General features: G+C 40.8%; 1 protein-coding gene across 1 annotated transcript in view; it reads left to right on the top strand.

The window, feature by feature from the left end:
• EXT1 (exostosin glycosyltransferase 1) overlaps window positions 1-11,793 on the top strand; it is a 336,175-nt gene extending 324,382 nt beyond the window's left edge. The window contains exons 9-11 of the mRNA XM_042464165.1: window positions 4,028-4,188; window positions 8,098-8,269; window positions 11,254-11,793. Of these exons, the coding sequence (XP_042320099.1) occupies window positions 4,028-4,188; window positions 8,098-8,269; window positions 11,254-11,439 (519 nt within the window). The 3' untranslated portion in view covers window positions 11,440-11,793. The remainder of the gene's footprint in view (window positions 1-4,027; window positions 4,189-8,097; window positions 8,270-11,253) is intronic.
• The last annotated feature ends 2,668 nt before the right edge of the window (window positions 11,794-14,461 follow it).

Raw genomic sequence — 14,461 nt, 5'->3', positions numbered from 1 at the left:
CAACTCACTAAACCATTATAGGGGACTGGATGCAGTTATTACTAGCCTACTGTCCTTCCTCTAGGCGTAAAATGTTAGGAATGGAAGGGATCTTGGAGGTCATCCAGTCCAACCAAGCCCCTTTTCAGTGCAAGATGTATAGTGCAGATTGCCAGTATAAGTGTCCCCGACAGCCATGCAACTTCTGCTTGAGTAAAGCCATGCCTAGATCAGTGAATACTAGTCTGGGTGAGGGTAGTAATATACATACAGTTATCTATAGCTCATTGATTTGGCATGGTTTTCACAGGTAGGTAGATATTAGTTTAGTCCCTGGTATCACCTGTTGAAAGGAATGGATAGTAAGCTGGCAATGTGAATAAATCTATCCTGGCCTAAGACTCAAGATAGCTGCTATCACTCAGAGCCACCAACATTACTGGCATAGATGGATGAAAAGTCTGAGTTGGCCTAGGGCTGCTCTCTATTTTAACTCCTTGGTTAAGACCAACACTGTGAGATGAATGAGGCTGAAGAAATTAAGGTTCAGATGTAGACTATGGCATCTCTTTCTTTAATCTCCTGAGCATGAAACCCTTATCTCACGATCCAGTGCATCTTGATGCCCCCATGTCCATAGAACAGCAAATTCACTCCATGTTGTGTTGTTGTTGTTGTTGTGTGCCTTCAAGTCATTTATACTTTATGGCAACCCTAAGATGAAGCTATCATGGGGTTTTCTTAATAATATTACCTCAGAGGAGGTTTGACATTGGCTTGAGGCTGAGAGTATGTCACTTGCCGAAGGTCACCGTTTCATGGCTAAACGGGGAATCAAACCTAGACTCCAGAGTTGTAGTCCAATACTCAAACCACTGTGCCACATTGATGTACTCCAGACTTTAAAAGGGCTATCCAAGAAGCTGAACCTTAACCCCCAAATACATTCAGTGCCATGGACATCTCTTTTAAAATTGAATCTTAAAACCAGGACAGATTTACTACCCCACTGACAAGGGAATTAAAATGTGCCCAGAGATGAACTCATGAGCATGAACTCTACAGAGGCATTTCCTGCGCTCGTGTCACACTACATAAGGAATGTGGGCACAAAAGTAAGTTTCTCCCCCAAACATCCCTACTTACTTCACCACAAGAACAACAAGTAGATCTGCTTCTAAGGGGCAGCCAGTCCAGTCAGTTTTATGGTCACTCTTGCAGCTGCTCTAGGTTTTATGGGTGCCATCCAAATGCTGGACCCTGTTCCCAAGAGGTTTGGCACCAGGAGAAATGCCATACAACTCAGAGAAGTGTAGCAAGAATGATTGTAAAACTGAAAATGGATTTGCTACCCCAGTGGCAACAGATCTATCTACTGGCCATACTTGTCCAGCAGCATCCTGTACTCATTTGTCCACTGAGTGCATATGGTGTGTAGGGCCCCATTCGGTACTACTGAGTTGAACACAGTTCCAGATCCCCATCACAAGAGCTCTGAAATGGCAGTCAGCCCTATACAACCCTTCATGCTCACTGCACAAAGGTTTGTAGCACTACTAGATTAGTGGTGCCAACCCACATCCCTGCTTAGCCCTCTATGTAAGCAAGCAAACATCCAGACTGAGCTTTTGAAAATTTGGATAAAACCCAGATTCTCAAGCTGACTTTTAGCAGTGTGCTTAATTTCTACTTCAGTTCATTTTAGCAATGAATGCTAAAACCAGGTGTTTTTTTAGGGAAGGAGGGTGGGGTAATTGAATGGTGGTGAAGGGAGTTCGAGATCAATCCCCAAAACTTTCCAGAGCTTGTGGAGTTTAATCCACAGTTGTTGATTTTTTGTTGTTCATTATTATCTTGCTGTTTATTATGGTGGGTGATTTCTTGTTTTCATTGAGAAACCAGTTTAAATTGTGCAGTGCCAGATAGACTGAAGAGTAGTTTAGATTGTTTTCTAACATATGATTCTGTGAATAATTTTACTGTATCAGCGACGTTCAACAGTACCAATACAAAGAAGCTCCCTGAGCCATATCACTTGTACATTATTTTATGTTGATATTCACCACGGAAACAGATTCCTTTGCTTTCAGTTCCCTAAACCTAGATTCACTGTTTGGCATGGTCCTTCTCCTGAAGCAGTTTTTCCTTCTGTAGTTTGACTTTAGTCCTTCCCAGAAAATAGATGTCAGATTTTATAGCCAAGGGTTTCAAGATGACCGTTGGTTTTCTGACATATTAATAATTTGGATGTGATCCGAGGTGCTTCAGGAAGAACTGTTTTGTCTGAACTGCTTTCTGAACGAACATTTTATGTTACTTGAAACAACTTGAAAGATAAGAACGTGTCTGAAGCCTCTGTGCTCCAGGATGTGTGTGCCTTCCTTCATTTTCCTAAAATAACTTTCAGTTTAGGAAAGTCTGATAATAATTGTGAGGAAGAAAAAGGAAGGGGTGGTGATTTGTGTTCTTTCTTTTTTAAAAAAATGCCAGTTCTGGTACAAACACATACTTCTAATGCAAGGATAGGAAACATGGGTCCTCATTTATTTATATGCTGTTCTATTTTTTGTATCCCATAATTTTTCTAGCCCAGGATGCAAGGGAGTGTACAACATTTTAAAAGCACAATGTATTTTTTGATTTTAAAAAAATCTCAGTACAAAGTTAAACACAATTAAGCTAAACTTTGATTTTTAAAAAACAGGTTAAAAACAGCATTAAAAAGATGTTTAAAACATAATATAATAGAACACTACACACACACTAAAAACTCTATCTGCCTGGAAAGCAAGGGGTGTGTGAACCAGATCTCCCAGGGAAGAAAGTTCCATAATATGGGAGCAGCCATTGAGAAGGCGCTCTCCCATGCCTTCACCAAATGTGCCTGAGATCATGGTGAAAGAAAATAAAGTCTTCATCCTCAGATCTTAGAGCACAGGCAGATACGGTTTTTCAGATAGTCGGGACTCAAGCTTTGTAGGACTTTAAAGGTCAAGAACACTTTGAATGTATTTATTTATTTGATGTATGCCCTACATTTCTCCCAACATGGAAACAAAGCAGCTAACAATTCAAGGCAAAACAAAATGGCTAACAGTATGTGGTGTAAAAATTGTAAAAGCATGAAACAAATGATCCAATTAAAATATTAATATAAAAAAAAATTAAAATACATTAAATACATGCTTAGATGGTGCATAATGATAGATGTTGCTGCACTACAACTCCCATCAGCTCTAGTCAGCATAGCCAGTGGGTTGAGCTGATGGGAATTGCCATCCAGAAACATCTGAGGGGCTATATATTTTGAGTGCTTTCCCCCATTTTGCATTTTAGAATGAAGCCCACTTAAAATATGTTTAAGGGAAACATGTTTTTTGGAAAGTGTATGTTATTTTGGAAAGGGTATGCTATTCTGCGTGCCGAATCACAAATCATGCACCTACACAGTGTGGATGCTGTCAGACCCTGATTCTCATAAGATATCACAAGAGTATATCATGGGATATATCATAGGCTTTCCCATGTTCACTAGCTGCCTTGTTCGCCACTGAAACTAACTTAAGAGAGCTTTTTGAACAGGGTGGTTTGGAGGTGAGAGGTTCTAGAACTTACTTTATCCAAAAGGGCCTTTTTATTCCTTACCCGCACCCAGAGGTAACCAGTGACACTTTCAGCAAAAGTGGATAAAAGCAGCAACTTTGTTGTTCACTCCAGTAAGCCCACAATTCCCATGCGCACACTCAATTATCCACTAGTTGTTAAACTTTTCCTTTGCAGAAGTCATGCCTGCAAAATGTTAATGCGATTCTCTGGAGCTCTCGGCTCCTGTTAACAGGAAAACATTAAAATGTGCATAATTACAGGGCAAAATGTCAAGCAGTCAGTTTAATTTACTGATGAATACAGAGAATTAATGTTTTGCAACAGTTCCAAGATTGCAAATTATGAATTAGTGAAAAGGTAATATTTTGTTTTGCTGACATTTTTGAGACTCTTTGATTACTGTTTGCCACATATGTTCAGTTTTGGGTTTTCTTGCCTGCAGGTGGATTTTGCCTTTACAGTTTGGCAGAGTTTTCCAGAGAGAATTGTTGGCTATCCTGCCCGTAGCCATTTTTGGGACAACACTAAGGAGAGGTGGGGCTACACATCGAAATGGACTAATGACTATTCCATGGTATTGACCGGAGCTGCTATTTACCACAAGTAAGAATTGGGAATGTTACATGTATTAAAAACCATGTACTGCACAGTCTCAGCAAAAGGTATAGTTCTTGCACTTTACAGTGGTTTGCAAACACATGTGTATTCATTTGTTGAGGGTAGCTGAAGAAAGAAAACAATGGAAGGGGCCTCTTTTTGTTTCAAATTAGTTTTCAACATTTTTATTTTTCTTTCCCCTTTCTTTCAAAGAATGAAATCAGACTTGGTTTCAGATATGTTCTCATTTTTCTCAGATCCACAGCAGAGTAAAATCATATGAAGCAGTTGGTTTGATCACTTTGGTCTGGAGGCTCACAACTTTCAGCCTCTGGATCAAATCTGCTTCTCACCCACTCATGGGGTGCCTCATGATTTCTCACAAGTCAAACCTTCTCCCCTCCTTCTTCATCACTTCCATATGGCTTCCAGCTACTTAAAAGCAGAAGAGGAAACTATCTGTGGTTCTGCAGATGATTTGGACTTCAGCTTCCATAATTCTTGGCTGTTAGCTAAGTTGGCTGGGGCTTTTGGGAGCTGAAGTCCAAAACAAATAGAAGACCAAAGGTTGGGAACCACTGGTCTAGATCATGGGTTTTTAACACTTTATTGTGCCATGGACCCCTTTGGCAGTCTGTTGAAGCCTATGGATCCTGTATTTTGGGATATCTTCAACAACTGTAATTTGATATGAAAATATTTGTCATTGCTATTGCTGTCAAAGTCACTGGTACTTCTAGTACTAGTATGAATTGTCTTCTACATTCTTAATTGAAGGAAATGCCAAATTTCAATTGGAGGGGTTAGTGAAAATAAAGATGTAATCCCTCCTCCCATCCATGTTCATAGATGCCTAGATTGAGAACCCCTCGGACCCCAGGCTAATAGCTCCGATGTAGATGTTGTTGGACTGCAATTGGCTTACCCCGGCAGGGAGCCTTGGACTATTGGAGCATACAGTTTAACAACTTCTGGAAGTCTATGTGAATCCTTCCACAAACTTAAGAGGATAAATAGTCAGGTTTCACACAGAAACAGACAACTGCTATTCTTGGCCTAACCTTCAGAAATGACTTAGGCAGAAGGAAAGCAGCTTTCAGTGTCCTGGGCATCTCCTGTCTCCTTTGAGTTTTTCATGTGCTTTTGCAAGTTTGGAAACCCTAGGCTGCTGTGTGATCAGAATTTATAGACTACCATCACCAGCCAGTACTGTGTCTCTAGAACAGAGGTGCTGAACTTTGGGACCTCCAAATATTGTTGGACTGCAACTCCCACTAGTCCTAGCCAGCCTGGCTGGTAATGAGGCATGATGGGGGTACAGTGCATTAGCACCTGGAATGCCACACATTCTCACTCCTGTTTGAGAACATTCACAGCATAACATTTTTGGCAGCAAATTCATGGTTAATGGGTCCTACCCATTTCCTGAAGTAGGCCACTCTGTGATGGTGGTGTGTTGTGTCTTGTGCCCTAGCAGGGACGTAGCCAGGATTTTGGGAAGGGGGGGGGGTCCAGACTAAGTGCCACCATTATAATGGGGCTTGGGTGCGGCGGCGCGGCAACACGCACCATTCATTTTATCTAATGGAAGGGGGGGTCCAGACCCCAAGAACCCCCCAACCTTGGCTACGTCCCTGGCCCCAGAGCTTTCCCCCTCTAAACTTATTAGGGAAATAAAAGTACTGTAAGTAATGGAAATGGAGGCCACTGGTGGGAAAAGAGCCTTTCCTCCTTTCAATTGTGCATTCAGTTTCCAATCCTGCTAGCAGGACACAGGAGGACTTGCATTTCAAACTGAAAAATGAACCACTTTAGATGAATATTCATTGATGATCTCAACTTAAATGCCCATCACATATATATTTGCAAGGTCTTCCTAATAGATCGTGTCTGTTTTTAATGGGGAAGAATTCCATGCTATATAGATTCTTAGATCTCAAGTGCATGATAATTTAACCCAATGCTACTCCAGGTGGCAGCCCAGGGACCAGTGTTAGTGTGCAAGCCATTACCTGATGGTCTGTGGCAAGTTTCCAGGGAAGAAAGAAAGAATTTTAGCCACTGATGACCAGTACCTATGGGAAAAATGAATGTTGCCACCCCATCAGATAGCCCGAGTAAAGATTTGCTAAGGCACTACATAGTTACACCCAATGTATTTATAGTAATCTGTTGTTCACAAGAAGGGGGTGGGGAAACAAGATCCAGCTAAAAATCTAACACAGAACCAAATCTTCCCTCACAGGTTGCTGCCACACTGCAAAATGAATGCACTTTGATACTACTTTAACTGTCACGGCTCCATCCTATGCAATCCAATGGACATAATTATGGGGCCAGTCCACCACCTCAGATCGTTTAAGAAGCACTGTCTCAATCCCAACACTCCTTTCTTGCTATTCCCACATCAACAACACCTTCTAATGACTCTTTCAGCTGATCATGTTCCAAAGACAAATTTACTTCCTCTCCCACTTTACATCCATCTTCCACTCATCATATTCACTACTTCTGAAAATGAATGTTTTAATTTATACTCTTTTTAAATTATTGTAGACTGCTTTAAATTACATCTCGGGAAAAACCTGGGATTCAGTAAATAAATGGTAAATAAATTCTCATACTTACCATTCAATATCACCAGGCCACTATATAATATAAGGGGGGGGGGAGACCTACAACGTATATAATACTGCACATTTTTCACTGGCTGGCACCATTCAAAGAAGACATATTGCAGAAAAATAGCAATCTTGCACATAAAAAAAATAGGCACATGGTTTTATTGTACAAGATGACTATTTTTTGGTGTATGTAATATTTTTATTATTTATTTATGTGTAGAAAACAGTGGTCTTCCACAAAAATCCCACACACATAGCTGTACAGAAATGGGGGGAGAAGTTTGCACAGACCCTCACAATTCTCATGTAGAGAACAAATGTTTCTGCACAGAATAATTTCTTGAAACACTTCAGCAGGTGTGCATACCAGGCAAAAACCCAGCAGAAATATTCTCTTTCCCCACAGCAGGGAAGAAAACTGGAAATTATCTATTCTCGTTTGCAATGGGAAAATTTAATATTTACATCATGCAGGTAGTCCACCCCAGTTCCAGATGTTCATGGCCCCATGTCAGTCATAGAGTGTTAGGAAACAAAAACTCAGACTGTGGAGCATTTGCTCCTGTTCTAAGTCAGTTTCTTGTCTGTGTACTCATTACAAATGCCAAACCAACCTCTGATATCTAAGGGCTTGTTTACACCAGCCAAAATACTCCAGGCTGCATATTCCGACCCTGGAGTTGGCTTGTTACCTCTGCACTCTGTAGCAAAGCCAGCCGGTTGTCTACATACATGTTCTGCTGTATTGCCTGGTGGCACGAGTTGTTCCCTATGAGGCCAGAAACACAGCATCAGTCACATGGTTGGGCATGTTGTGATATCAGGGAGAGCACCAGGTAGCACAGTGAGAAGCATGTATAGTCAGGTGCCCACCTTTACTATGGAGTGCTCCAGGTTTTCCTGCATAATCTGGAGTACATGATCAGGGGTTGTTTTTTTTTTTTTTTTTTACATTGTTCTAAGGGAGGGATAGGGTGGATCCAGTGCCAAAGTGGCCTTACATTGTGAAGATAGTCTGTACCCAAATCAAGGATTTGGCCCTATGTTGTACAGACAGGTCACCCTGAAGACAGAGTGACACTGTTTCATTTGGCCCATGTAGACAAGCCCTAAAAGAGCATTGCAGCCCAGTTTTTGTCAATGGTTTACTTTTCAAAATAGTTCTACCAAATTCAGTTGAGTTTCTTTCCAGCTAACTATATATAGGATTGCAATGTCACATTCTCACTGATGATGCTGCGCTGAGGTTTTTGTTTGTTTGGTTGATACTTGATTGTTTTCCTTTTTGTAGATATTATCACTACCTGTACACGCATTACCTGCCTGCCAGCCTGAAGAATATGGTGGACCAACTGGCCAATTGTGAGGATATTTTGATGAACTTTTTGGTGTCCGCTGTGACAAAATTGCCTCCAATCAAAGTAACACAGAAAAAACAGTATAAGGAAACCATGATGGGACAGGTATGTCTCTACAAACTACTTTAATTTTTGTAACAGCAAGATTTTTTGCTCTTGTTGTTAACTAGGCAAGTGCTTTTAATGTCCATTCAGAGCATGTCAGGGAGACCTCTTTTCAAATACAGAGAAATCAATAGATACACATGCTTATGTGAAGAAACCTGTTTTAGATTTATCAGTGATTAAGCAAATGGATGTTGGTGCCTTGTCTCCTGGTTGCCATCTTAATGTTGGGTAGTGCATTAATAATACAATTAATTATTGTGATACTTTGAGAATTTGATGCCTGCTGAGACTATTATCAGATGTTAACGGCAATTGCCATGTAAATGCTGTATGATATCCTCACTTGAAAACCTATTTTTCCATCTAATATGCTTAGCCACAGTTGTGGATATCATGTATGTCAGTTAGTATTTTATCCTCCAAGAAGGCTTTGCCACCATCAGCCTGCTCAAGATCATAGTCCATACAAAGTCTTTCTAACATGCTTCCTGATCCACATGCTCCTATGTTAATCTTTTGAGATGCATCAAGAGGCCAAAGGTGGGGGGTGGCACAGAAAGGTGCCATTTTTCTTCTTGTTGACTAAGCTTTCCTTACTTGGTCAACAAATTGCCATTTTTCATTGTAACAAGTTAGAGACAGTTTGCAAGTCTAAAATAGGACTCCCTAGCTCCCTTTCATTTGCTGAATACCACGCAACTGCAGCAATTTAACAAACACGAAATCTTCATGCTGTTCAAAAATATCCTCCCCTCATCACCAACCAAGATGAAGAGGAATGTTTTCCATGTCTACTGCAACAGATGTGATTTTCTATTTTTGAAATGATTATTTCAAGTCACTCTCCATAAGGAAATGAAAAGAAAGCTTTGGAATTGTCTCGCTGCCTCCCCAAAACAATTGGTAGGCTCATCTGGTAAACTGTGGAGATGTGCTCTTGCCAGCCTTTTGGAAGAGATTTTGCTGGTTTTCTGGGGAAAGTTATTCTTTGGACTGCAATTCTCAGTATGAAAACCAGAAAACCAGAATTTTCTGGTTTTAACTATGTGTCTTTAATTTATGTTTTAATATTAGTAATGTTTAATTTTTAACTTTTGTAATAAATGTTTTTACTTTTGTCTGTTTAAATTATTATAACCCACCTTGAATTCCATTGTGGGAGAAAGGCAAGATATCATTGGAAATAAATATAAAGACCTCACTGTGCAAGATTCTCCATCAGAGAGTTCTGTTGACTAAGTAACTATCCAAGCTACAGAGATATAGCCATGGCAGAATACAAACTGCCCCAAAAGGGCAGTCTATCCACGCCTTGTTTTGCTGCGCAAGGGAGCCGCAGCTGATAAACTGCGTGGCTCCCTCGCGCAGCAAAAAGAACCTTTAAAAAGCGGGTTCTTCTTGTGGCACGTTTGTGATGCCACAGTGTGCCAATGGTGCACTTGTGGCATCACAATGACACCAGGACATGTGGACGCTAAGCGTCCGTTGTGTCAAAATGACGTGCAATATGGGTGGTGCGCCCTCGGCCAACCCCTAGCACATGACAGGGGCGCTGCAAAGGTCCATCTGGATCAGGCCCTAGCCATCTAAAGTGCTCTCAAACTATACTTGAGTGGAAACACCTTTAATCAATTCTATATTCTGAGTGACCAACTTAAAAGAAGAGAAGGCATTCTTCACACAGAAAACCAGTATATATAGATTTTACATTGTTTTAAGGGAGGGATAGGGTGGATCCAGTGCATAGAATATAGAAACATAGAGTTGGAAGAGACCACAAGGTATATCTTTAAAAACACAGGAGTTGTCTAACTTTGAGTTTTACAATAAACAGACCTTTCTGTTCACTGGCTATGCTCTATTTCTAGCAGAGCCAGTGATTCAGATCACTGACCTGAAGGCAACTTCTGGTTTATGCTTCGTCAGCAAAGCAAGGCAGATTTTATTATATCCAGTGAAATACATATAGCTAACCAATATGTAATGTTCAAATAGAAATTTTGTTTTTGTTTTTTTTTTAAAACCTATTAGTGCTGTCATCAGATTAAAGAAACATTAATCCATTGGATAGCAACCTTCTAGTAGGCTGCATGCATCCCTAAAAGCCAAGATCCACCAACCAGAGCCAGGTGCAAATAATATGGTTAAATTTGGTTAAATTTAAAGATTGCTTTCATTTTACCAGAACTTAATGGGGTGTGGCCTAGTGTTGTGAGTGTTGTACTATGACTCTGGAGACCAGGGTTCAATTCCTCATTTGGCCACGAAACACCCTGGGTGACTTTGGGCATGTCACACACTCTCATGTGCCAGAGGGAAGCAATGGCAAAACTCCTCTGAACAAATCTTGCAAAGAAAACTCCACAATGGGTTTTCCTTAGGGTTGGCATAAGTCAGAAATGACTTGAAGGCACACAACAACAGTGGAGCTCAGCACATAGTAATCTACACAGTTTTTCCACATAATAATCCTCCCCTAGTTATCCCCCAACTTTTTTTTTATTGCAACAGTCTAATGTAGGTTTGTGGGAAGTCATTCCAAGTTGCTACCATTACTAAACCACTTGGAGTCCAAAATCCTTTTTGATCTACTGCAAGTCACATAGAAATATAACAGCAGATCAAAATCTCACTTCCTAGCACTTGGAAATATTACTTTTTTTAGAATAGGATTAACAGAATCTCACTGCCATGTGACCATGTTGGTTGGGTGACTCTGGGAGTTGTGTTCCAATCCTCTGCCGATTCCTGATCTGGTTAATGAATGAATTCAGGGTAAATCATGTGTAACCATCCAAATGTTGTTGGGCTCCATCTCTCATCAGCCTGTACCAGCACAATCATTAGTCAGAGATGATGGGACCTAATGTTTAGTCACATCTGGAGGGCCACAGATTCCCTGTTGCTGGATTTGTTAATTGGGCTTTATAGTTCCTAACCTACCCATCTTATTTATATATTTATTGCTTTTTCTCTTGCAGACTTCCCGGGCGTCTCGGTGGGCTGACCCAGACCACTTTGCTCAGAGGCAAAGCTGCATGAACACTTTTGCCAGCTGGTTTGGCTATATGCCGCTGATTCATTCTCAGATGAGGCTCGATCCCGTGCTCTTTAAAGACCAAGTCTCCATACTGAGGAAGAAATATCGAGATATTGAACGACTTTGAGGAGCCCTGCTGAGGGGAGGGTGCGGGTTGGGGAAATGGACTGTTCACATCACCCAGCACAAACCCACTGACTCTTGGAGCCAGACTGTACCAGGAACAAACCAACAAACACACAAAAAATTCTCAATATGCCAATGGAAAAGCCAACTAGCGCTGGCTCCAAAGGGAAACTCATTGCGCTGGACTACTTCAAAACCACCTCACGGGCTGCAGGTCACTCAAAGACTAGGTTGTGTACAGTTTCATTATGGAACATTAAATAATTATTTTTTTGAAATGATTGCTATGCAGGTTTAAACTTTTTTAATGATCAAAAAAACCCTATTAAAAACAGAGTTCTTTCTTTAATCAGAATTGTGTTGGTTGTTGTGACTATTTCAGAGGTGACAGGCTTGTTCTCAAAAAAATACAAAAGCTATCTAAATTTGGTATGTGAAGTGGGGTGGGTTTTTTAAAAATTATATTTCTAGATGCTGAAATGGTTCTTTTCATAGAATCTTAGAATCGTAGAATTGGAAGAGACAACAAGGGTGATCTAGTCCAACCCCCTGCCATGCAGGAACTCTCAGTCAAAGCATCCCCAACAGATGGCCATCCAGCCTCTGTTTAAAGACCTCAAAGGAAGGAGACTTCACCATTTTGCTATGTCATTATACTTAATGGGACTTCAGCATACACGGATTTTGTTATACACGGGGGATCTTGGAACCAAACCCCAGCGTATAACAAGGATCCACTGTATATGATAATATATACAAAATGGAAAGAGAAGCAACAGAGAGACATGGACACCTTAAGAGTACGATGATGTAGAACATCAGTGTTTTGTGAAACAACGTAGGATGTAAATACAGGTCCTGCCCAAGTGTTATACTATACTTAAATACAGGTCCTGCCAAAGTGTTATACTTATAGTGTTAGACTGTATAAGTCTAGAAATTTTAGTCAAAAAATTGACCCAAAAAACCTGGATCGACTTATCCATTGGTCAATGTAACTACTTTATTTCTTATCAAACAAAGGAACCAGACCCAGCCAGCATGCCTAGTGCTCAAACATCATGGGATCTGTACCACAGCAACATCTAGAACAGGGGTAGGCAAGCTTTTTGAGACGGGGGCCGGATTGCTGTCCCTCAGACAACTGGGGGGCCAAAGCCAATAATTAATTAATTTTTTAAAAAAAATTAATTAAATAAATAAACTGGGACAAATATAGGATAAAATTTTCAAATGGAGGACACTTTTTTCTAAAAAATGGAGGACATGTAAAAAAATTGCTGATGTTTTAAAAAATGTTAATATAAATGCATGTTTTGGAGGCTTCTATAGACAATTGCCCCCCTTGCCCGCTGCTTGCCCCCCCTTGCCCGCCTCCTCCTGATAGGCCAAAGGCCCCACGCCCTCATGCGAGAAGCCAAAGGCTCCGGCGGCAATCGGTGGCAGGACCGGGCGGGGGCCAGTCCCAAGGCCTTGCCGGGCTGCATCCGGCCCACGGGCCGCAGGTTGCCTACCCCTGATCTAGAAGGCCACATGTTTCCTCATCCCTCTCTTAAGAAAGTTAACACTTTGCTGACGTTCATCCTCCTTCCAACAGCAGTCTTTCCACTTTCTCATTTATTTGAAGCATTTCCGAATTCTGCTCCTTAGCAAAGGAAAAAAGAAAAAGAAACCTCCCAGAGCAGCTTACATATATCAGTAGTAAAACAGGTCCTTTCCCTCAGGTTTAAGGCCTAAAGGTATGACATAAGGGTAAAGGGAGGGGGATGGAAGGAAAAAAGAAGCAAACTCTCAGCACTAGTTGATGGAAGTTACAGTGCTTAACATGAACAGCTGGAATGGAAAAAGTTCAGGAAGCTTGACGGAGAGGCTGCCAGCTGAGATGGGAGCTGGGGAGAACCAGTGGCATCTGGTCTTTCAGAAGTGTTGAAGAATAAACCTCTTTCTCTTCTGCTCTGCTACCTTTAAGAAGATTTGAGGCCTAAGTGATTTCTCCTAATGTGTCCTGCCTTAGAAAGCACCATTTCCAAGCCCCCAAGAGAACATTCAGATGTTCAGTAAATACAGGTTGTCTCTCTTATTCTGAAATCTGAAATATTCCATAACCCAAAACTATTCAAGTGGGCAACATAGATAGTGATAGCTTTGTTTTCTAATGGTTCAAGGTACAGAAACTTTATTTCATGCACAATATTATTTACACCATTGTGTATAAAATAACCTTCAGAATATGTGTATAAGGTGTATACAAAACATAAATGAATTTCATGTTTAGATATGGGTTCCACCTCCCAGATAGCTCATTATGTATGTGCAAATATTCCAAAAATCAAAAACCTTTGAAATCCAAAATGCTTCTGGCCCTAAATAGTTTTTTGTGGGTTTTTTGGGCTATGTGGCCATGTTCTAGAAGAGTTTCTTCCTGATGTTTTGCCATCAGATTCCCGCCACAGATACTGGCAAAACGTCAGGAAGAAACTCTTCTAGAACATGGCCACATAGCCCGAAAAACCCACAAAAAACTATGGATGCCGGCCATGAAAGTCTTCGACTTCACTCTGACCTTAAACATTTTGGATAAGGGAAATTCAACCTGTATGTGTAACACAACACATTCCAAGGAGAACCAGAAAAATCTGACTCGTGTATAAAGCCTCTTGGAAAGGTTTTCATCCAGATATGTTGCTTTTGAGTCAAAGTCATAGTGGAGGGGTGATTGTAACTCCCTCTCCTACGCACACGTAAAATGCACATGCTTATGGAATAACTGAATCAGGCTTAGATGTTAAGAAAAGGGTAAAGAGCCATAACTCTGGCCAACTTTCTTTAGTATCGGCAAGCATCTTCCATAGTGTGGTGGTGGCCATTTAAATCCAAGGAAAAGACTCAGGTAAAGGACAGCAAGTTGCAACTTAAACTGATGTTGCTTACATTTAGATATGAGCACGCTTTAACTTGACAGTTTTTAAAGAAGAGCAGATCATCAGTTCTTCCCATTAATTTGGAGACATATTGCAGGTGAA

The sequence above is a fragment of the Sceloporus undulatus genome, chromosome 4, assembly GCF_019175285.1.
Source record: "Sceloporus undulatus isolate JIND9_A2432 ecotype Alabama chromosome 4, SceUnd_v1.1, whole genome shotgun sequence".
NCBI classification, from domain to species: domain Eukaryota; kingdom Metazoa; phylum Chordata; class Lepidosauria; order Squamata; family Phrynosomatidae; genus Sceloporus; species Sceloporus undulatus.
This window is presented reverse-complemented; position numbering and strand designations above follow the sequence as displayed.